The sequence below is a fragment of the Vipera ursinii genome, assembly GCF_947247035.1.
Source record: "Vipera ursinii genome assembly, chromosome: 4".
Taxonomy (NCBI): domain Eukaryota; kingdom Metazoa; phylum Chordata; class Lepidosauria; order Squamata; family Viperidae; genus Vipera; species Vipera ursinii.
Genome location: NC_139514.1, coordinates 5,012,095 through 5,035,442, shown reverse-complemented (window position 1 = coordinate 5,035,442; position 23,348 = coordinate 5,012,095). Strand labels below are relative to the sequence as shown.

Here is a 23,348-nt window from a genome sequence, read left to right as displayed (position 1 = left end):
CGCAGCCGTTCTTCGTATGTCTACGGTTTCCCAGTTGAAACCGTGATCGAGTCTGCCCGTACGTTGTGAAATTAAAGGAGTTTTGTCATCGTGACCTCTTGACTGCTAGTTGATGTTTGTGGCTGCGCCGTGCTAGTTTCCTCCTGGGGTGGTTTTTCTGCTTTTCTGTCAAGCTGTGGGTCACCCGATTCTTCTGCAAAAAAAAAAAAAAAGGGCTCCACGCCCAGCATCAAATGGATTGCGCAGAATTCCACAAAGCGCTTAGGGATTTCCCCCAGCAATTTGGCAGGCTGTGCCTTCTCCTGCTGATCAAATACTGTCCTTCTGAGAAAGCCAGATTGAAGGTGTGGTTATTTCTCACACACCCCTTCCCTTTGGAGCTGAGCTGTTGTTTACTTTCTCCTCGATTATCTCTTTAATAGTTCTGCTAACGTTTCTTGTCTTCTCTCCCTCCAATTTATCTCTGCAATTCTCTATAATCTTTACCTGGTCGGCTAAGAGTCACGCGATCAACCCCGTTTACCAGCCGTCCTGCTTTTATTTATTGATTGATTTATTTTAATCGCATGTTTCGTTGAGCCTTATGATAACATAAAAAAACGTAACGAGAACAAAGATTGAGGGGGGGGAGAGGAGGGGGGGGAAAAAGGAGAAAAGGAAAAAAAAGTGCTGATTCCAACTCTTTCCCAGACAGAACAGATTATTTATTTATTTATTTATTTATTTATTTATTTATTTATTTTATTTTATTTTATTTTATTGGATTTGTATACCGCCCTATTCCCGTAGGACTCAGGGCGGTTTACAGGGCAGTTAAAAACCACGAATACAAAAAATTAAAAACAAATAAAACAAATTAAATTAAATTCAAGCCCCAAGAGTAAATCTAAAACCCAGTTAAATTATCCACCCCACAGTCTGGACCAAACAATCCTCAACATACGACAACAGTTGGGCCCCCAAATTTTTTGTTGTTAGGCGAGACGCTTGTTAAGTGAATTTTGCCCCATTTTACAACCTTTCTCGCGACGGTGGCCAAGCGAATCACTGCAACTGTTAAGTTAGGGACACGGTTGTTAAGTGAATCTGGCTTCCCCATTGACCTCTGCTTGTCAGAAGGTTACAAAAAGTGATTCACACGATCCCGGGAATACGGCAGCTATCGGTAAGTATGAGCCAGTTGCCAAGCGTCTGAATTTTGCATCACGCGACCCCGTGGATGCTGCAGTGGTCGTAAGTGTGAAAAATGGTCAAAACTCACTTTTTTCAGCGCCGTTGTGACTTTGAACGGTCACTACATGTACTGTTGTAAGTCGAGGACTCCCTGTAAATTACTAATAGTTACAAGCTCAACTTTGTACATGACCTATAATTATTACAAGCCAGTTCTACAACTACCCAATTATTAAATCTTCAAAATTCTGAATTTCATTTATTTTTTTCTATTTTAAGAATAAGGATAAGGCCTCGGGGTAGAAACTGGTATACCGGCATTTTAGTCTCGCATTAGGCATGAAATTGGCTGGGTGATTTTGGGCCAATCACGGCTAGATGGTGAGTTCTAATCCTGCCTTAGGTAAGAAAGCCGGTTGGGTGACTTTGAAACCAATCTCCAGGCGATGGAGAATTCTAGTCCCGCCTTAGGCACGCAAGCCATTTGGGTGACTTTGGGCCAATCACCAGGAGACGGTGAGTGGTAGTCCCACCTTAGGCATGAAAGCCCACCAGGTGACTTTGGACCAATCACCAGGAGACGGTGAGTTCTAGTTCTGCCTTAGGCACCAAACCAACTGGTTGACCTTGGGCCAGTCACTGTCCCTTGACCCTAAAAAGGAAGCATTGGCAAGCCACTTCTGAAAAACCTTGCCAAGAAAACTGAAGGGATTTCTCCAGGCAGTCTCTGACGATGGTACATGATCGTCGTGCAAGCATTTCGATAAGGCAATGGGTGCAATAGATCAGCAGTCCCCAACTTTTCCAGCTTGAGGACCTGGCAAGGTGATTGGGGGAGGGGAGAGAATATGGTTTTGTGCGAGCGGCAGGTGCCTTTATGTGCAGGCAAAGCACTATTTGTGCAAGTGGAGAAAGCTGTGAGCACACACAAGTGTCCCAACGCTGGCAGGAGTGGAACTGTGTGTGCATGCACACTTGCCCAATGCTTTTTGCAGCCCGGTTCTGACCACGCCACGGCCCAGGGGTTGGGGACCCCTACGATAGATGGTTTCATTGGTTTTTCTTACGTATCCTCTGCGCTCCTTGAAGACCCTTCCAATTACCGTGGTGGTTCCACGTTTGATTCTGTGATCTGTGTCCATCATTCCTTTCAAAGACAGGTTCCTGGACTCGGCTGTGAGTCAGCTTCATTAATAACACTCGTGATTACATTCCTCCCTGTTATCCCTCACCAATTTGTCATCAGGTCTGCTGGGAGCAAAATTCACAGTTTGCAGGCCGGACAAAAACGATCACCTTTGCCCGTCAATTTGCTCTTTTTTAAACTCGCTTAATGTCTGAACACACAAAAAAAAGCGGGGGCTTTTCATCTCTTTCGGTGTCTTTGTGTTTTAAAGGGAAGCAAAATTCTGTGGCACCTTAAAACTGTGGAAGCCCATTTTTTCATCCTGGCTAGAGATAACCCTAGCTGCAATCATCTTGAACATCTTTAGTAAAGGTAAAGGTTCCCCCGCACATGCGTGCTAGTCGTTTCCGACTCTAGGGGCCGGTGCTCATCTCCGTTTCAAAGCCGAAGAGCCAGCGCTTGTCCGAGGACGTCTCCGTGGTCATGTGGCCGGCATGACTACTGTAGACGCCAAAGGCGCACGGAATGCTGTTACTTTCCCACCGTAGTGGTCCCTATTTTTCTACTTGCATTTTTTACGTACTTTCGAACTGCTAGGTTGGCAGAAGCTGGGACGAGTAAGAGGCGCTCACTGTTACACGGCACTCGGGATTCGACCCGCCAAACTGCCGACCTTCTGATCGACAAGCTCAGCGTCCTAACCCACTGAGCCACCGCGTCCCTTGAACATCTTTAAGAGGCTACAAAACGTCAACACTGATATTAGTTTCATTATAATAGTATTTACATGCCATCGTTCAGATTTGCCGCATGCAAATCTGATCTTTTTGCCAACTTCCTAGCGTTCTGTCCTTTGGCTGACAAAATATTATTTTGTTGTTTCTACAGGTTGAAGCTTGAAGACACCTATCAGTGGTAAGATATATTTCCTCGATATTACAGTATTCGTGTCTTCCCCTGGCCTTTGGAAATCTGAGAAAAAGCAAATAAATTCTCAGTTCAACCAGAAACCAACCTTTATTATGTTAGTGATGGCCCTTTATAATAAACGTGACAATGTGCCACCAGTTGGGATACAGGAAAGCCCCCCCCCATTTTTATTTTTTAATTAACCAAGGGACCAGCAAGTCCATGTAGTCCTTGGACTTACGACCATAATTAGACAGGAATTAGTCATACCAGCCATTAAATGGATCACAACATGGCTGTACCTGACTTTGCAACATTTTTTGCAGCAGTGAATGCGGCTCTTGTAAAGCAAACGCCATGGTCGTTAGACAAATCCATTGCCTATAAAGGGAATTTTTGCTGGAAAATTGGAAGTAAACGCTGATTTCCGGCAAAAAGATAAATTATGGTCAAACAACTGTAAAAGTAGGCCTGTTGCCATAAGCCTGGGGTCAGAGGGGCTGGCTGTTGGAATTTTGAATCTGGGTCATTAAGTAGCCCTTAGCGCATTGGAGGTAGTCCTCGACTTTACAACGGCACTAGAAAAAAGTGACTTATGACCATGTTTCACACTTAACAACCACACGGGCAAAATTCGGATGCTTGGCAACTGGTTCCTATTTATGACGGTCGCAGTGTCCCGGGGCCACGTGATCCCCTTTTGCAACCTTCTGACAAGCAAAGCCAATGGGGAAGCCAGATTCACTTAACGACCGTGTTGCTAATTTAACAACTGCAGGGATTCACTTAAGGACTGTGGCAAAAAAAGGTCGCAAAACGGGGGTAAAACTCACTGAACAAGTGGCTCGCTTAGCAGTGGAAATTTTGGGCTCGGGTGGTCGTAAGTCGGGGACGATCTGTACTTGTTAAGCTTTGAGTGCAAAAAGTTTCAAGTCCTCTTGAAGGTAAAACTTGAAAATGTCTTCCGAGTTTCCACTGGAGGCATAAAAACAAGTCAGACAATGACAGATCCTTCCAAACGCCAAATAAAGATATTTTTGCATTTGTCACAGTTCCCCTTTCCCCACCCCACCCCCCATCCTTTATTTCTCTCTCTTTCCCTCAGTTCTGCTCCATGACATCATTTCCTCCCTTCTTTCCAAATTTACAAAAATCTGCAAAGGCAAAACCACACTGAATGCCTCTTGAGATACTCCTCTGCCGGTGATTCTTAAATTTTTGAGAAGCAGAGAATTATCTCAAAGGAGCAAAACCCCAGATAAACAATTGTAGGGTTAGAAAGACCACGGTACAGAAAGACCACTGTAAACTGACTGTGGTTCTCAATAATTTATTTATTTATTTTATTTATTTTAATTCCATTTATATCCCGCCCTTCTCCGAAGACTCAGGGCGGCTTACAAGCTTAGCAGTAGCCTTCATTCTATGTATATGCCTGCTTATTAGGGCTTTCACACACACACCCCAAGCGGCATTATTACAAAGTCAGCTTAATTGCCCCCAACAATCTGGGTCCTCGTTTTACCTACCTCGGAAGGATGGAAGGCTGAGTCAACCTTGAGCCTGGTGGGACTCGAACCTGCACTAATTGCAGGCAGCTGGTGTTACTTAAGGAGGCATTAGCCCACTGCTCCACCAAGGCTATTTATCTATTTATTTATTTATTTATTTATTTATTTATTTATTTATCTATTTATTTCCCCCTTTTTTTCTTAAGAGATCCACCTTGGAGTAGTGGTTAGGGTGCTGGCCTAGAAATCGGGAGACAGTGAGTTCTAGTCACCCTTTAAACGTGAAAGCCAGTTGGATGACTTTGGGCCAATCACTAGGAGACGATAAGTTCTAGTGCCGCCTTAGGCATGAAAGCCGGCTGGGTGATTTGAAGCCAATCACCAGGAGACAGTGAGTTCTAGTCCTGCCTTAGCCATGAAAGCTGGTTGGGTAACTTGAGGCCAATCACCAGGAGATAGTGAGTTCTAGTCCTGCCTCAGCCATGAAAGCCGGTTGGGTGACTTGAGGCCAATCACCAGGAGACAGTGAGTTCTAGTCCTGCCTCAGCCATGAAAGCCGGCTGGGTGACTTGAGGCCAATCACCAGGAGATGGTGAATTCTAGTTGCGCCTTAGCGATGAAAGCTGGCTGTGTGACTTTGAGCCAATCACCAGGAGATGGTGAGTTCTAGTCCTTTCTCAGGCCTGAAAGCCGGCTGGGTGACTTGAGGCCAATTACCAGGAGACTGTGAGTTCTAGTCCCACCTTAGCTTTGAAAGCCAGATGGGTGACTTTGTGTCAGTCCCCCTCCCTCAGCCCAACCCACCTCACAGGGCTGTCGTTGTGAGAAAAATAGGAAGAAGGAATATTATATATGTTCGCTTCCTTGAGTTATTTATCGAAATAAATAAATAAAGGCCGGATAAAAATCTTATATAAATAGAAAATCACGTTGAGAAATTGGAAATGTGAAATTGCAGATATCAAGATGTTGGAAATGGGTGATCTACCTGTTTTGCCAAGTATTTCCTACAAATCCAAAGATACAGCAATACGTATGACTGTGGTAGAGGTTTTGTGGTATATGGCAATACCTTTACCGACCATATTTATAGAGCAGTGTTTTTCAAGCATGGCAGCTTAAAGGTGGGTGGACTACAACTCCCAGAATTCCCTTGCTGGCTGGGGAATTCTGGGAGTTGAAGTCCACCCATCGTGAAGTTGCCAAGGTTGAGAAACACTGAACTAGGGGAATGTATTCATTAGTAAATCAGTGACTATTGCTAAGGATAAAATATAAGGTATTGCAGATTTATTTATTTTTTCGCTGAATTGGTGTTTTTAATTCAGGGCTCTTCAAACTTGGCCCTTTTATGACTTGTGGACTTCAACTCCTAGAATTCCTCAGCCAGCGTGCTGTCATAAAAGGGCCAAGTTTGAAGACCCCTCTTTTAATTTGTCTCCTTTCAAGTTTTTCTTAGGGTTTTTTTTTTTTGGAGTTTAAAATTTTGTTAACTCTTATTTCTTGTTTTTAAAAAAGAGAGTTTTTTTAAAAATGTCAGGTGCTGCCGCTGCACTATAGTAAACAGGAAGCTCTGATTGCAGATAAGCCGTTTAACTGATTGGGAAATAAATCCAAGGCTAAATTATCCCATTTCTTTGCTGCGCAGGTACGTAGAACTGCGCCAGTTTGGATCAACCCCCCACGGAGGATTCGGAATGGGGTTCGAGCGATACCTGCAGTGCATCCTGGGAGTTCAGAATATTAAGGATGTCATTCCGTTCCCGCGATTTCCTCACTCGTGCGTTTTATAACTCTTTGTCCCAACTTCTGTTTTCCTTCTGTTGTAAATTTACGGCATGCATAAATGACTCTACGCAACATTTAGAGAGAGAGAGAAACAATAAGAGACTTCGTTTTTTTTCTGCCTCTTTTTTTTTCTTCTATTTTTCCTTTTTCCCCTTCTCGGTTTTCCACTAAATGGAGGGTAAAACTCAGATTTGAAAGCTGCCCTGTCTGCAGAAGTAGGTATTTGTGTATATCAGGGGTCTTCAAACTTGGCCCTTTTATGACTTGTGGACTTCAACTCCCAGAATTCCTGAGTCAGCCCTCAGGGCTGGCTGAGGGATTCTGGGAGTTGAAGTCCACAAGTCATAAAAGGGCCAGGTCTGAAGACCCCTGGTGTGTATATATATTCCATTTTCTTCAAATCCATTTTTAAAAAACGCAGGGCCCTTTTAACCTTCTGACACCTGCCTGGATGTAGTCCAGTTATACAGGTCATCCTCAAGTGACGACTGTTGATTTAGTGGTCCTTCGAAGCTACAGTGGCGCTGAAAAAAAAACAAGTCCTCACACTTATGACCATAGCAGCATCCCCACCACAATTTTTTTTATTATTTTTATTTTAATTCCATTTTATATCCCGCCCTTCTCCGAAGACTCAGGGTGGCTTACAAGCTTAGCAGTAGCCTTCATTCTATGTATATGCCTGCTTGTTAGGGTTTTCACACACACCCCAAGCGGCATTATTACAAAGTCAGCTTACTGCCCCCAACAATCTGGGTCCTCACAATTCAAGGAGCTTGGCAACTGGCATGTATTTACAATGTTCGAAGCATCTCGGGACCATGGGATCACCATTTGCAACCTTGCCAGCCAGCTTTTGACCAGCTGGATTTGCTTAACGGCCGTGTGATTCAGCTAACAATCGCTATGATTCGCTGTGAGAAAAAGGTTGTAAAAATCATGCATGACTTTCTTAGCAACCGCTTTGTTTATAATAATAATAAAGTTGGAAGGGACCTTGGAGGTCTTCTAGTCCAACCCCCCTGCTCAGGCAGGAAACCCTATACCATTTCAGACAAATGGCTGTCCAGTCTCTTCTTAAAAACTTCCAGTGTTGGAGCGTTCACAACTTCTGGAGGCAGGTTGTTCCACTGGTGAATTGTTCTAACTGTCAGGAAGTTTCTCCTTAGTTCTAGGTTGCTTCTCTCTTTAGTAACTAAAATTCTGGCCTGTGATTGTTAAGTCAAGGACTCTCTGGATTGAATATATTCAAACTTTCCTGGGTCTTCATCTGCCAGCTAAGATAATTTCAGCACAGCTCAGATCTCAGAGCCTGGGAAAGCAAGAAGTTTTTAATTAGTTTGTGACTGGATAAAGCGAAGATTAAAGCAGCTGCAAAATTGTTAAGCGCCACCGCTTTGAAATAGTAAAAGTTCTATCAAGATAAAAAGATTAAAAAGCTCCTTCAAGATGCATTTGATTCTTAGGGACCTCAGAAACAAGACCGCGTAGCTTTCTTAGCCACAAAGCTGATTTCCCATCATCTTGTTCCAATATTATATTTGGCTTTGTTTTTCAACGTTCCACTTCAGCTCTGGGATTTCCCTAATTAACATTTCAAACTATATTCTGATTCGGTGAGTTTGAAAGAAAATATATGCTAGAAACTGGCATACCTGAGACCGTGAGTCCTAATCCCACCTTATGCATGAAAGCCAGGTGGGTGACTTTGGGCCAAGCACCAGGTGACTGTGAATTCTAGTGCCGCCTTAGGCATGAAAGCCGGCTTTGGGCCAATCACCAGGTGACTGTGAGTTCTAGTTCCATCTTAGGCATGAAAGCCAGCTGGGTGATTTGGGGCCAATTATCAGGAGAGGGTGAGTTCTAGTCCTGCCTTAGGCATGAAAGCCAGCTGGATGACTTTGAACCAATCACCAGGTGACTGTGAGTTCTAGTCCCATCTTAGGCATGAAAGCCGGTTGGGTGATCTTGGGCCAGTCACTCTACGCCAAAGGGGTCAAACTGCCAGCCCACAGGCCGGACACGTCACGCGGAAGCGGCGCCCACCCCATTGCTGGCAATGGCAAAACAGTCCCGATACGTCGCGTGACGTCGCGAGTTTGACATGTCTGCTCTACGCAGTCCAACCCACATCACAGGGCTGTTGTTATGTGGGAAAAGCTATTGACATAATTATTGCTCGGGTCAAGGGAATGCAAGAATGAGAATTTTCTGCCCTTGAAGGAGGCTTACTCACTGCTTCCGAACTCATTAAGCACTTGATCACACTTAACTCAGTTTTCATTCAGAGTTTGTTCCACGGAACAGTGCAGCAAAAGAAACTGTTATACAACTGAACGACGTTCCCACGTTAGAACCAACAAGCACCCTTATAAAGCCTTGGTAATGCTGCATCCAATTTTGGTCACCACATTACAAAAAAGATGCTGGGACTTTGGAAAAAGTGCAGAGAAGAGCAACTAGGATGGTTAAGGGGAGTAATTTTGCCTCCAGCTGAAATTTAGATTTTGACCTTGGCTTGGTGGATAGGAAGTCGGTTTCGCTGTGGAAGTTGCATTGGATTACAGAAAGCTACCTGTACAGGTAGTCCTCAACTTACGACCACAACTGAGCCCTAAATTTATGTTGCTAAGTGAGACGTTAAGTGAGTTTTGCCGCATTTTAGACTTTTCTTGCCACAGTCATTAAGTGAATCACTGCCGTTGTTAAATTAGTAACACGGTTGTTAAGCAAGACTGGCTTCTCCCCTTCCCCTTCCCAGAAGGTTGCAAAAGGGGATCACATGACCCCGGGACACTGGAACCGTCATAAGTATGAGTCAGTGGCCAAGCATCTGAACTTTGATCACGTGACCCATGGGGACGCTGCTAAGGTCGTAAGTGTGAAAAATGGCCCTAAGTCACTTTTTTCACGGATGTTGTAACTTTTGAACGGTTACTAAATGAACTCTTGTTTTGTTGAGGGCTACATGAAAAGCCCTAAAAGTGGCCAAAGTGTGGTCACCCAACCAAGGAGGTAGAACTGGGTCCTAACTCTCTTTTCCCAAATTCAAGGGGTCGCTAAGCAGCCGGTCATAAGTCAAGGACTACCTGTATGTCAATTGTAAAAGAAGGAGGGAAGTCAGTAAACAAGATAATGGCAGCAAGAACAGCCTATTTTGCAGTTTGCACCAACAGATGGCAGCACCGAGCTGACTTTGGCTGGTCTTGAAAAGCCTTTAAAAAAAAAAAACAACTTGGAACTGGTTCTATAGGGATAGGAGACCACCAGGAAATCCTCTAGCTACAGTCTAGGCTGGGAATTTAGAAGAACCCAAGAGAAGAACTGTGGCAATTCTTTGTATTACAACATGTTCGCCCAAAGTTGGGCTTCCCTCAAAGGAGACTCAATTTTAAATCTGAACGTTGTATGAACAAAGCATGTTGTGTGATCATGGTGTACGATCCAAGCTGTTCAGCCATACAGGTGGTCCTCGACTTACGACTACAATTGAGCCCAAAATTTCTGCTGCTAAACAAGACAGTCTTTTAAAAGAGTTTTGTCCCGTTTTATGATCTTTCTTGACCCGGTTATTAAGTGAATCACTGCAGTTGTTAAGTTAGTAACACAGTTGTTAAGTGAATCTGACTTCCCCATTGCTTGTCAGAAGGCCACAAAAGGCTATCACATGACCCTGGGACACTGCGGCCGTCATAAGTACATGCCAGTTGCCAAGCCTCTGAATTTTGATCACGTGACTGCGGGGATGCTGCAACAGTTGCTAAGCATGAAAAACAGTGCTAAGTCACTTTTTTCAGTGCTGTTGTAACTTCAAACAGTCACTACATGGATTGTTGTACCTCAACGTCTATCTGTATAGTGCAGGGGTAGGCAACCTTGGCTCTTTTATGACTCAGGGACTTCAACTCCCAGAATTCCTGAGCCAGCCATGCTGAGGGGAAAGGGAAAGGTTTCCAAGCTGAGCCATGCTGGCTGAGGAATTCTGGGAGTTGAAGTCCACAAGTCCTGAAGGGGCCATAGTTCCCCCATGCTGGCTCAGGAATTCTGGGAGTTGAAGTCCACGAGTCCTGAAGGGGGCATAGTTCCCCCATGCTGGCTCAGGCATTCTGGGAGTTGAAGTCCACGAGTCCTGAAGGGGCCATAGTTCCCCCATGCTGGCTCAGGAATTCTGGGAGTTGAAGTCCACGAGTCCTGAAGGGGCCATAGTTCCCCCATGCTGGCTCAGGAATTCTGGGAGTTGAAGTCCACGAGTCCTGAAGGGGCCATAGTTCCCCCATGCTGGCTCAGGAGTTCTGGGAGTTGAAGTCCACGAGTCCTGAAGGGGCCATAGTTCCCCCATGCTGGCTCATGAATTCTGGGAGTTGAAGTCCACGAGTCCTGAAGGGGCCATGTTTGAAGACCCCTGGATAGTGTGATCTATGAATATAGCATTTGCATGCTGTTAAAGGAGTTTAGGGTTAGGGTCTTAACTCAGTTTATAAGTAGCTCTGGTGATATGGATCTCAATTCATGGGGGATAGGAAAGCTCTAGTTACAATCCAGCATTTATGTCCAAGGACATACAGTAAATGTGGTGTGATCTAGAAGAGGGAGTTGGCAAAAAAATTAGAAAACCTAGAAAGAGCCCAAATCTTAAATACTTTTGCCCCCCCCCCCAATAATATAGAGCTTCTTTATAAGGCCTTTAAAATTAATGTGATGGTTGTGCAGATGATTGTTTTTAACAGCAATAAAGTAAAATAGATGTGGTGTAAAACAGAAGCAGGCAATTACTGCTGAATTACAGTTACTAGCATACCTCATTATTGGATGAGGCTTCTGGAAATTTCAGCTCGCCAAATCTGGAATGCAAGAGATCGGTGTTTTAACAGAATAACGGAGTTGGAAGGGACCTTGCAAGGTCTTCCAGTCCAGCCCCCTGCTCAGCCAGGAAACCCTGTACCATTTCAGACAAATGGCTGCCCAATCTTTTCTTGAAAGCCTCCAGTGATGGAGCACCCACATCTTCTGAAGGCAGGTTGTTCCACTGATTAATTGTTCTCACTATCAATCATAACAGAATAACTGATTTGGAAGGGACCTTGTAGGTCATCTAGTCCAGGGCTTTTCAACCAGTGGTACGGGTACCACCTGTGGTACATGGGCACCTGGCAGGTGGTACGTGACCATCCTAGAAAAGTGGTAGCAGGGGAGAGGAATGAGCTGAACCGGTGGCAGCACCGCACAAGCCAGAGCGAGAGACGGCTGGAGCTGCAGGGCTGTCAGGGCTCAGCGGAAGCGCCAGGATCAGCACCAGGATCCAGCCGGAGTTCAGCACTGATCCTGGCGCTTCTGTTGAGCCCAGAAGAAGCGCCGATCAGCTGGAATGTTGCAGCATCTCCAGGGCCTTGTGATTTACATTCAGATGCTTGGCAACTGATTCATATTTATGACGGTCACAGTGTCCCAGGGTCACGTGAAGTGACCAAAACCTGCTGCAACCACCCAACAGACGGGGGGGGGGAATAAAAACCAAACACCCCACCCCACACCCCACCCCACACCCACTGCCAATCCTCAACAGAAATGCTCACAACAATGAAAACCTCAGACAGGAGGAAGAGCGCTGCCGGGCGGGCAGGCAGGTGTCTTGCTCGGCTGTGGCTTGGGGGGCTCTTTTTTCAGTGCCATTGTAACTTCGAACAGTCACTAAGCGAACTGTTGTAAGTCGAGGACTACCTGTACTTCATCACTTTTTTTCCTTTTTTTTTTTTTTTGGTCATCAAGTTTTTGACCCCTTGCTAGGCGACTGGTGGTCCTCGGATGTTGCCATATCCTAAAAGTGGTACGATGGGTGAAAAGGTTGAAAAGCCCTGGTTTAGTCCAACCCCTTTGCTCAGGCAGGAGACCTTGTACCATTTCTGACCAGTGGCTGTCCAATCTCTTCTGAAAAGCCTCCAGTGATGAAGCCACCAGAACCTCTGAGGACAAGTTCTTCCGTTGGTTGATTGTTCTCACTGTCAGCAAAAAATATTCCTTATTTCTAGGTTGAATCTCTCCTTGATCAGTTTCCATCCGTTGTTCCTTGTCTGGCCTTCAGGGGCTTTGGAGAATAGGTGGAGCCCCTCCTCTCTGTGACAGCCCCTCAAATATTGGGTCACTGCTGTCATCTCCCCACCACCACCACTGGTCCTTCTCTTCCCTAGACTAGCCGTGCCCAGTTTTTGCAACCGTTCTTTACATGTTTTAGCCTCCAGTCCCCTGATCATCTTTGTTGCTCTTCTCTGCCCTCTTTCTAGAGTCTCAACATTTTTTATATAGTGTGGTAACCGCAACTGGATGCAGTGTAACAGAGTGAGCGCCTGTTACTTGTCCCAGCTTCTGCCAACCTAGCAGTTCGAAAGCATGTAAAAAATACAAGTAGAAAAATAGGGACCACTCCGGTGGGAAGGGAACAGCGTTCCGTGCGCCTTTGGCATCCAGTCATGCCGGCCACATGACCACGGAGACGTCCTCGGACAAGCGCTGGCTCTTCGGCTTTGAAACGGAGATGAGCACCAGCCCCTAGAGTCGGAAACGACTAGCACGCATGTGTGGGGGAACCTTTACCTTTAACCACAACTGGATGCAGTGTTCCAGGTGTGACCTTACTAAGGGTTTATGGAGCAGTACTAACACCTTGCGTGATCTTCATTCTGTCCCTCTGTTAATGCAAGTTAAGATTGCACTGGTTTTTTTTGACCATCATCGCTGGAGGTTTTCAAGAATTGACTGGACAGCTATTTAACCAGGATGAAATAAGGTCTTCGGCCTTGAATAGGGGGTTGGACTAGAAGGCCTCTAAGGTCCCTTCCAGCCCTGGCATTCTATATTCCGATAATGATCTCCTTGCCTTGAAGGAGATGCAAGGAAGTTGCGCCCTGTGGCGTGAAAATTTCTCTCCTAAATACAGCTCGTCCTTGACTTAACAACCGTTCGTTCAGTCACTGTTTCAAAGTTACGACGACACGGGGGAAAAAATGACACAACTGTTTTTCACACTTAACGACCGTCACAGCATCCCCGTGGTCAGATATTCCAAATTCTGACGCTTGGCAACTGGTTCGCATTTATGACAGGTTGCAGCGTCCTCCCGGACTCATGCGATCCGCTTTTGTGACCAGCAAAGTCCATGGGGAAGCCAGATTTACTTAACAACGGTGTTACTAATTTAACAACCGCGGTGATTTACTTAACCACCGTGGCAAAAAAAAAGAAGAAGAAGAAAAGGTGGCAAAACGGGACAAAACTCACTAAACAAATATTTCCCTTAGCAACCTAAACTTTGGGCTAAAGTTGCGGTCGTAAGGCGAGGACCACTTGAAATATTTGGGGAAGCAGGAACGGTGGGAGAATTCCTCTGCAGACACAAATTGTTTTCCCCGGCTCATTTGCCTGCTTGCACCGATACTGCAAAGAGCGACATCATCTCGTGATGCCATTGTGGGTGGTGGCACTTGACTCACAGATGACACAACACCAGTGAGCAGATCAGGACTTATTTTTCTCACCCAGCAGACATGAAGGAACTCTTGAGAAGTTGCTTCACCATCTCTGCTTCCTGGTTTGGCAGGGTAAGGTGAGGCCGCCAATACTCTGCAGTAGGAGGGAATTTTGGCAAGGAGAGAGAGAGAGAGAGAACCGTATTTCACAGGAAAACCTCCCTGGCTTTTGTAATGCAGCGGTGCCTGGCAATGCCTGCAAAACACTTGTGCAACTCTTCCAATTCATTCCTTCCCCATGAGGAAAAATGCTAATCGGATCGCTGTCATTTCCAAGGCGTTTTTTTTTTCCTGCCTTCGTTAGGAGAAGACATTAGGGTGTGCGTGTTTGAATGAGATACGGATTCCCAATTGCATGCAAAAGATTGTTACATTACAAGTCTGATTTTCCACTCCCCGCATGTTCCCACAAGAGCATAACAGGGAGCTGGTGTAGACAAGAAGGACTAGAATCTTGATCTCTTTACTTCCCATCCAGCATCTTCTCCATCAGACCACACCGGTTTCTGGACTGAGAGGCAGACTCATCCAAGGCATTTGTCTGTCCATATTCCATTCATCCATCTATCTACCCAGTTTACCACAGTGTGAAAAAAGATGTTGAGACTCTGGAAAGAGTGCAGAGAAGAGCAACAAAGATGATTAAGGGACCGGAGGCTAAGACATTTGAAGAACGGTTGCTGGAATTGGGGATGTCTAGTTTAATGAAGAGGGACTCGGTGGCTCAGTGGATTAGGACGCTGAGCTTGTCGATCAGAAGGTGGGCAGTTTGGCGGGTCGAATCCCGAGTGCTGCGTAACAGAGTGAGCACCTGTTACTCATCCCAGCTTCTGCCAACCTAGCAGTTCGAAAGCATGTAAAAATGCAAGGAGAAAAATAGGGACCACTCCGGTGGGAAGGTAACAGCGTTCCGTGCGCCTTTGGCGTCTAGTCATGCCGGCCACATGACCACGGAGACGTCCTCGGACGAGCGCTGGCTCTTCGGCTTTGAAACGGAGATGAGCACCGGCCCCTAGAGTTGGAAACGAGTAGCACGCATGTGTGGGGGAACCTTTACCTTTTACCTTTAATTTAATGTAGAGAAGGACTAGGGGTGACATGATAGCAGTCTTCCAATCTCTCAGGGGCTGCCCCAAAGAAGAGGGAGTCAAGCTATCGTCCAAAGCACAAGGCAGGACAAGACGCAACGGATGGAAACTCATCGAGAAAAGCAACCTAGAACTAAGGAGAAATTTCCTGACAGTTAGAACAATTAATCCATGGAGCAACCTGCCTCCAGAAGTTGTGAGTGCTCCAACACTGGACGTTTTTAAGAAGAGACTGGACAGCCATTTGTCTGAAATGTATATGGTTTCCTTCCTGAGCAGTGGGTTGGATTAGATGACCTCCAAGGTCCCTTCCAACTGTATTATTCTATTCTATTCTATTCTCCCATATCAGTTACTTTGCTGTCTGCTTTTGAGAACAAAATGTCTTGTCTTTAGCCCTCCAAAGCAGCTGCCAAGGATGGAAATTTTCTTAGCTAAGAAGTGGCATGCAATTCAGTCATTACAATTTAATAATTCAAAGTGGTTATTTATCGATGAGATGGTGCGAGTCCTTATTGTGGCTGCTTAGAGTTGTTGCACTGGAAGGGCTTTAGGTAAGAGACGAGCTGCTGTACAGATAGTCCTCAACTTACGACCACAATTGACCCCAAAGTTTCCATTGCTAAGGAAGACAGTTGTTAAGTGAGGTTTTATGACCTTGCTTGCCACAGTGGTTTAAGTGAATCTGGCTTTCTCATTGACTTTGTTTGTCAGAAGGGTGAAAAAGGCGATCACTTGACCCCGGGATGTTGCAACTGTCATAAATACAGGCCAGTTGCTAAGCACAGGGATGCTGCAATGGTCATTAGTGTGAAAAATGGTCGTAAGTCACTTTTTTCCAGCACCGTTCCAACTTGAGACAGTCAGTAAATGAATGTAATTTGAGGACTGCTTGTATGTGGCCTGCGATGATCTAGATCGCCACTAGAGGGCGGCAAAAAGTGAGTCGCTCCTGTTCTTTGCTGCTCTCTAGCGGCCATCTAGAATTTTGCGGGCTCGATGCAAGAATGAATTGTTTATTATCTAACTAATCCGGCAGCTTTTTCTAAGGAAGTCGGCCTGTGGGATAATTCCATCCCCTTTATGACCTGGAAGTATGAAGCATAAAGAAGGAAACAGGAAGTTCAGAAAAATACCTGAAATAAAGGTGGCTGTGGCTGACAAAAGTTTTCTCTCGGGGGTACGAGGTTTTCACGCTACAGAAAAGCAACGTGATTAGATCACGTTACTTGCGTTTTATTTAATTTCGATTTAAGTGATAGTGAATTGAGGGTGGGGCCTGGTCCCGCCAACTTTTTAAGATGGAGTCATCGGCCAGGTATCTAGTCCTCGACTTAACAACCATTTGTTTAGTGGCCATTCAAAGTTGCAACAGCACTGGAAAAAAAGTGACTGATGTCCATTTTTCATACTTATGACCGCTGCAGCATTCCCATGGTCACGTGATTAAAAAAAATTGGACACTTGGCAGCTGCTTCCGGGGTCATGTTATCCCCTTTCGTGACCTTCTGACAAGCAAAATCAACGGGGAAGCGAGATTTTCACAACAGTGCTGCTAACTTAACAATTTGCAGTGATGGACTTAACAACTGTGGGAAGAAAGATCGTAAAATGGAGCGAAACTCACTTCACAAATGTTTCCTTTAGCAACGTAAATTTGGGGCTCGTAAGTCGAGGACTACCTGTATGCCTGGAGAAGGCTGGACAGGTTTTTTTTTCCTCCGACTCCTTCACGACAACAAAATCGCAATTTGAGCTCCTTCGTGGATTAGATTTTTCTCCAAAGAATTGAGGTCACCCTGCTTGTTTTCTTATTTCCGCCAGCTGCAGACATGGGCGAAACAAAGGTTTGTTACAATTGAAAAAAGCAATCGTAACTTTTACACAACTTCTGAAAACTGCTGGCTTTTATTTTGTTCTTTTGACTAAACAACCTTGTGAAGTAGGTTCATAATGTGTCCTCTTCTGCCTTGTCATGCGCGCGTGCACGCACACACACACACAAACACACACACACTAACCAAGGAGAGAAGCAACCTAGAACTAAGGAGAAACTTCCTGACAGTGAGGACAATTCACCCGTGGAACAACCTGCCTCCAGAAGCTGTGAATGCTCCAACACTGGAAGTTTTTAAGAAGAGACTGGACAACCATTTGTCCAAAATGGTATAGGGTTTCCTGTCTGAGCAGGGGGTTGGACTAGATGACCTCCAAGATTCCTTCTAACTTTATTATTATTATTATTATTATTATTATTATTATTATTATTATTATTATTACATATATACACACACACGTGTGTGTGTGTGTATGTGTGCTGAATTACAAGCCCCATCATTTCAGTCACCGGCAAGGAAATTTCAGCTCAGTATACTTAGCTAATTTCAGACTACAAATGGCTCTTATTCATCCTGTCTTCCCATAAATATCTCAGGATGAACTAAATCAGCATTTCTCAAACTTGACAAATTTGAAATGGGTGGACTTCAACTCCCAGAATTCCCCAGCCAGCATGCTTCAAGATGTGTGGACTTCAACTCCCAGAATTCTGGGAGCTGAAGTTCACCCCTCTTTAAGTAGCCACGGTTGAGAAATTTTGAGTGAGGCCTTTTCAAAAGTGGCTCAAACCGGACAGCGATACACGGAAACTCCCGGCTGCGTGACCAATGCTGTTGGTTACTTGTGTGATTTCTTGACAATGAAGAAATCCTGCGGTGCACATCAGGAAGTGACACTGCAAGGGGACAGAAGCTGGCGGTGAGGAAAAGCATTTGAACTTCCTCCGCAGACGCCACGGGTTGTTGTTTGTGGCAGGCTGTTTAGTGGGAAAACAATTGAGGGTTTGATCGTAGCATTGGCCCTTGCTTCCAGCTGTGGCCAATACTGGAAGTCCTCGGCTTACGACCACAATTGTTGCAGAGCAAGGCGGTTGTTGAATTTTGCCTCATTTTACAATCTTTCTTCCCGCAGTTGTTAAGTGAATCGCTGCCGTTGTTAAGCGAGTAACAGGGTTGTTAAGTGAATCTGGCTTCCCCATTGACGTTGGTTGTCAGGTGGTCGTAAAAGAGGGATCACGTGACCCCTGGGACACTGCAAATATGAGTCAGTTGCCAAGCATCTGAATTTTGATCACGTGACTGACCATGGAGATGCGGCAATAGTCAGTAAGTGTGAAAAAAACTCGCTTTTTACAGGGCTGTTGTACTACCTGTACCCCCTTATCTTCTGTTCTGGGTTAGCAGCCATGAGCAAAGTTTTTCCCCTCTCATCATACGGAAATAAGGAAAGGTAATAATCAACAACAGATCCAACCAATTGGTTGAAAACAAACAAAGGGAATATTAAAAGAAATGAAATAAACAGGGAAAAAGGCAGCCAGTTTGGCCTAGAGCAGGGGTAGGCAACCTCGGCTCTTTTATGACTCATGGACTTCAACTCCCAGAATTCCTGCTGACTCAGGAATTCTGGGAGTTGAAGTCCATGAGTCGTAAAAGAGCCAAGGTTGCCTACCCCTGGCCTAGTGGTTAAGGTGCTCGCCTAGGAACGGAAAGAAAATGAGTTCTAGTCCTGCCTTAGGCATGAAAGCCAACTGGGTGACTTTGGGCCAATCACCAGGAGACGATGAGTTCTAGTTCCACCTTAGGTATCAAAGCCGGCTGGGTGACTTGGGCCAATCACCAGGAGACGGTGAGTTCTAGTTCCACTTTAGGTATCAAAGCCAGCTGGGTGACTTTGGGCCAATCACCAGGAGACAGTGAGTTCTAGTTCCACTTTAGGTATCAAAGCCGGCTGGGTGACTTGGGCCAATCACCAGGAGACGGTGAGTTCTAGTTCCACTTTAGGTATCAAAGCCAGCTGGGTGACTTTGGGCCAATCACCAGGAGACAGTGAGTTCTAGTTCCACTTTAGGTATCAAAGCCGGTTGGGTGACTTTGGGCCAATCACCAGCAGATGGTGAGTTCTAGTTCCGCCCTAGGCATGAAAGCCGGTTGGGTGACTTTGGGTCAATCACCAGGAGACAGTAAGTTCTAGTTCTACCCTAGGCCTGAAAGCTGGCTGGATGAGATTGGAGGAGGAGAGGAGGAAAAGGAAGGAAGGAAGGAAGGAAGGAAGGAAGGAAGGAAGGAAGGAAGGAAGGAAGGAAGGAAGGAAGGAAGGAAGGAAGGAAGGAAGGACAAGGACAGACGAGAGAGGAGAAAAAGATGTGAGATTGTTTGATGCCTCTTGCCATACCCCCAAATTCCTTTGGAGAACGGAATGAACTTTTTCTGATTCAGTTTGAATTGAGGGAATCAGGTCACTAAATTGGGGCACGACTTCAGAGCCAAACGATCAAGGGTGTCAGCCAGGAAAAGGAGGCACGGGATGTACCCCGGAGAAGATCTGTTCTCTCCAAGGCTTTAGCACTGCTTGCCAAAATGATAAGCTAAGCAGGGCCAGCTGTGGCTACTGGCTGAATGGGAGAGCACCAGAAAAAGTTGGGAGGGAAAGGAGTGAACTTTGGGTTTTGCCAGTGATGCAAATAGAGAGAGAGATAGCAAGTTGCAAGCCAGGCGCAACTCCGATTCCCATTTCAGCCTTGGCTCTGGATTGTTGGAGGGACGGGCACCTTGTCCGTTTGAAAAGTGCCGTTTTTGGGCCAGGCAGCTGCTGTCCAAGTTTTGCTGGGGATTTTAATTGCTGTAGATTTTCTTTTAAGACATTTGCTGCATAAGCCTCTTCACGCAGGCTTTTCCTGCAGCCTGGAGAGAAACGACTTCAGGTTTTTAAAGACCTCAGCATGTAGCCCTTCCTCCAAATTCAAAATAGGATTCCTGAACCTTACCCCCCTTTTTTCCTCCCCCCAGCCATTTTCCCCTCTGAATTCCCCCGTAAAATGAAGACTCAGAAGTCTGTGCAGGTGAGGATATTTTGCTGATGAGCCCACCCCACACATGTGGCTCAGGGGTTAGGCTGTCCTTTCAATATTGGCCTATTATTTTATCTTATTTAATCTACCTGGCTGCCTGCCTATCATTTCTCTTCTCTCTGCTCTTTCTATTTATTCTCCCATTTGGCTATTCTCTCTCCTATCTATCTGTCTGTTGGTCTATAATCTATTCTTTCATTCTCTCTCCATCCATGCATGCATCCATCTATCCATCCATCCATCTCTCTCTCTCTCTCTCTCTCATCTGGCTATTCTCTCTCCTATCTGTCAGTCTATAATCTATTGTCTTTTTCTTTCTCCATGCATCCATCCATCCATGCGTGCATCCATCTACTCATCCGTCCATCTCTCTTAATATTTATTTTTCTTTCTTTTCTGTCTGCCTGCCTGCCCCCTCCCTCCCTCTCTCTCTCTCTCTCTAATCTATCCTCTCTCTCTCTCTCTCTCTCTCTCTGTGTGTGTGTGTGTGTATCTATATATGTATCTCTATCAATATATATCTATATCCAGGGCTTTTTTTCTCATAGAATGCTCAGAACGGAGTTCTGGCACCTTTTTTGGATGGAACCTTGTAGGGTAGGCAAGGCGGGTTGTATGACATGTGTGAGTTCCGGCACCTTTTTCTTTTACAAAAAAAGCACTGTCTATATCTATATATAATGTTTACATATAGATATCTCTATCTCTATCTATCTATCTACCTATCTATCTATCTCTAGATAGACAGACAGACAGATAATCTGTCATATCCATCCATCCCCAATTACAGCAATTTCTAATTGGTGACTTGGGGGAGGTTTTCATTTCATTTCATTTTTTTTCCCCTTCCCCGAACACCAAAGACTCGGACCAACTTTTGGGAGATCCTCCCGGGGTGAGCAATTCACACGTAACAAAAGTTCTCCTCCCTCCCCCGTCTCTCTCTACCCCTCCCCCCCCCCCAGCGCAAGGTTTAAAACCCTCGACTTCAGCGAACCCCACGGCTCGAAAGCGTCCCCCCCCAACCCCCATCCTCGAAGTCAACCCCTCTCTCCTAGCGCTGGGCAGGTCGCGCTCGGCGGAAGACGCGTGTTAGAATATCCCTGGGGTCTTCAAACTTGGCCCTTTTATGACTTGTGGACTTCAACTCCCAGAATTCCTCAGCCAGCAAAGCTGGCTGAGGAATTCTGGGAGTTGAAGTCCACAAGTCATAAAAGGGCCAAGTTTGAAGACCCCTGGAATATCCCCTCCCTGCCGAGAAGACGCTCTCCCTCCCAAGCCAGGTCGTGTGAACTCGGGCCGGGCGCGACGCCCGAGGGAGTCGCAATAGAGCCAAGCGGGCTCTCGGGCTAGAAAGTGTCCGGGGTCCCGCTGGGTGGGCTTGGGGAGGTGGAAAGAGGGCAAGGCGGGCAGGCGGGACCAGCGAAGCCCCCGGTCGTGTGAACTCGGGCCGGGCGCGACGCCCGAGGGAGTCGCAATAGAGCCAAGCGGGCTCTCGGGCTAGGAAGGGTCCGGGGTCCCGCTGGGTGGGCTTGGGGGGGGGGGAAAGAGGGCAAGGCGGGCAGGCGGGACCAGCGAAGCCCCCGGTCGTGTGAACTCGGGCCGGGCGCGACGCCCGAGGGAATCAATATAGCCAAGCGGGCTCTCGGGCTAGGAAGGGTCCGGGGTCCCGCTGGGTGGGCTGGAAAGAGGGCAAGGCGAGCAGGCGGGACCAGCGAAGCCCCCGGAGTGGGCAGCGTCCCGCCTCCCGGCCCGAGCAATGCCGCCGGCCAGCCAGCTCGCCTCGCCTTCGCTGCAAGCCGAGCGGGGAGGCGTGGTGTGGCCGGGCGGGGTGGCGAGGAAGGAGGGAGGGAGGGAAGGGGGCCGCGTCTTGCTTCCCCGGGAAGTGCGAGTCGGCGGAGCGATCCGGAGCGCTGCCTCTGGCAGGAGGAGGAGGAGGAGGAGGAGGAGGAGGAGGAGGGATCGCCGGCCGGAGGAAAAAAGCCCCGGAGGAGCATGGAGGCGGCGCCGCCGCGGGGAGGCGGCCGGCCGGCCGGGCGATGGCGAGCGCCGCTGACCGCCCAGCCTTATTAGCCCGCCAAGGCGGCCGCCTCCAGGATGAGCAGCGGCGGCGGTGGAGGAGGAGGAGGAGGAGGAGGAGGCGAAGTGGTTTGCTCCGGCTGGCTCCGCAAATCCCCGCCGGAGAAGAAGTTAAGGAGATACGTAAGTCCGGGCTCGGTGCGCTCCGGGTGGCGGTGGCGGTCGCAAGAGCGGGGTTTTGTTTTTTTTCTCCCGGAGGGGGAGGGGGGTCGCCTGGTCTTCTGCGCGCCCCTTCGCTCCTCTCCTGGCCGGCCTTGACTTCCCGGCTCTCCCGGCGGGGAGGGTCACCGGCGATCGAGGAGAGGAGAGGCGGACGGGGTGGGGGGCTTCCCTCGGGTCTGCTTTGAAGCCGATCGCCGGTGCCCATCCCCGCCGGGGGAGCCGGGAAGTCAAGGCCGGCCAGAGGAGGAGGAGGAGGAAGGGGGGGGCAGGCAGGAGGGAAGGAGGGAGGGAAGCCCGGCCGTTGCCCTCCCCTCCGCTCGGCCGGACCCTCCCCAGCCCCGATCGGCCTCCTTCCATCTGGCCCCGAAAGGGCTCCGGAGGGTCGGGTCGGGGGGGGGGGGTCGGGGGGGGCCGAGGAGAGCAGGTGCAGCCGCCGCGCCTCCTGCCTTTCCAAGGAGTAGGGGGGAAGGCAAGGCTTCCCCGCCCTCCCCCGCCCGGCGATCGGGGTTACCCGGGGGGGGCAGCCCCCCCTTTCCCGCGGACCTCCGCTGCAAAAGAGGCCGGGGATCCGGAGAGCAAGCCAAGCGGAGATCTCACACCCGGGAGCGGGAAGAGGCGGTGGGGGAAGGAGACGGTTGCTGTCCGGGGAGCCGAGCTGGCGATGCAACCTCTCCGATCCAGCTGGGGAAGGGGCGGCGGCGGCGGCGATCGGGCTCCGTTCCCGGCTCTACCGGAGCGACCCCGGCGCTGCAGCCCGGCCAGCGGGGTGGAGCCGCGTGGGGCGTCGTGCAGCTGACCGCCGCCGCCGCCGCGTCCTGGGCGGAGCGGGGCTCTCCCCTTCCCGCGGCGGGGGTGAGCCGGGCGGCTGCTACAGGTGGCGGCGGCGGCGGCGGCGTTGTTTGGGTTGGGGTGCTCGGCTTTGCTTGGCGGCAGCCCGCCCCCTAGCGGCGCCGGTGGGAAAATGCGGCCTTTTCGGGCCCGGAAAGACCTTTCGGGGGGGGGGGAGACCAGGGTCGGGTTCCCACGACCGCCAGCCCGGGTCGGGTTCTCACGACCGCCCGGGTCATCCGGGAAGAACCGCGC

At 47.9% G+C, this 23,348-nt stretch overlaps 2 protein-coding genes across 2 annotated transcripts in view; both read left to right on the top strand.

Moving 5' to 3' along the window:
* Positions 1 to 6,721, top strand: part of NARS2 (asparaginyl-tRNA synthetase 2, mitochondrial) — a 63,437-nt gene extending 56,716 nt beyond the window's left edge. Inside the window, exons 14-15 of the mRNA XM_083362141.1 lie at positions 3,188 to 3,214; positions 6,368 to 6,721. Of these exons, the coding sequence (XP_083218267.1) occupies positions 3,188 to 3,214; positions 6,368 to 6,512 (172 nt within the window). The 3' untranslated portion in view covers positions 6,513 to 6,721. The remainder of the gene's footprint in view (positions 1 to 3,187; positions 3,215 to 6,367) is intronic.
* Positions 6,722 to 22,027: 15,306 nt separating this feature from the next.
* Positions 22,028 to 23,348, top strand: part of GAB2 (GRB2 associated binding protein 2) — a 140,490-nt gene continuing 139,169 nt past the window's right edge. The window contains exon 1 of the mRNA XM_083362117.1: positions 22,028 to 22,226. Coding sequence (XP_083218243.1) covers positions 22,122 to 22,226 — 105 coding nt within the window. The 5' untranslated portion in view covers positions 22,028 to 22,121. The remainder of the gene's footprint in view (positions 22,227 to 23,348) is intronic.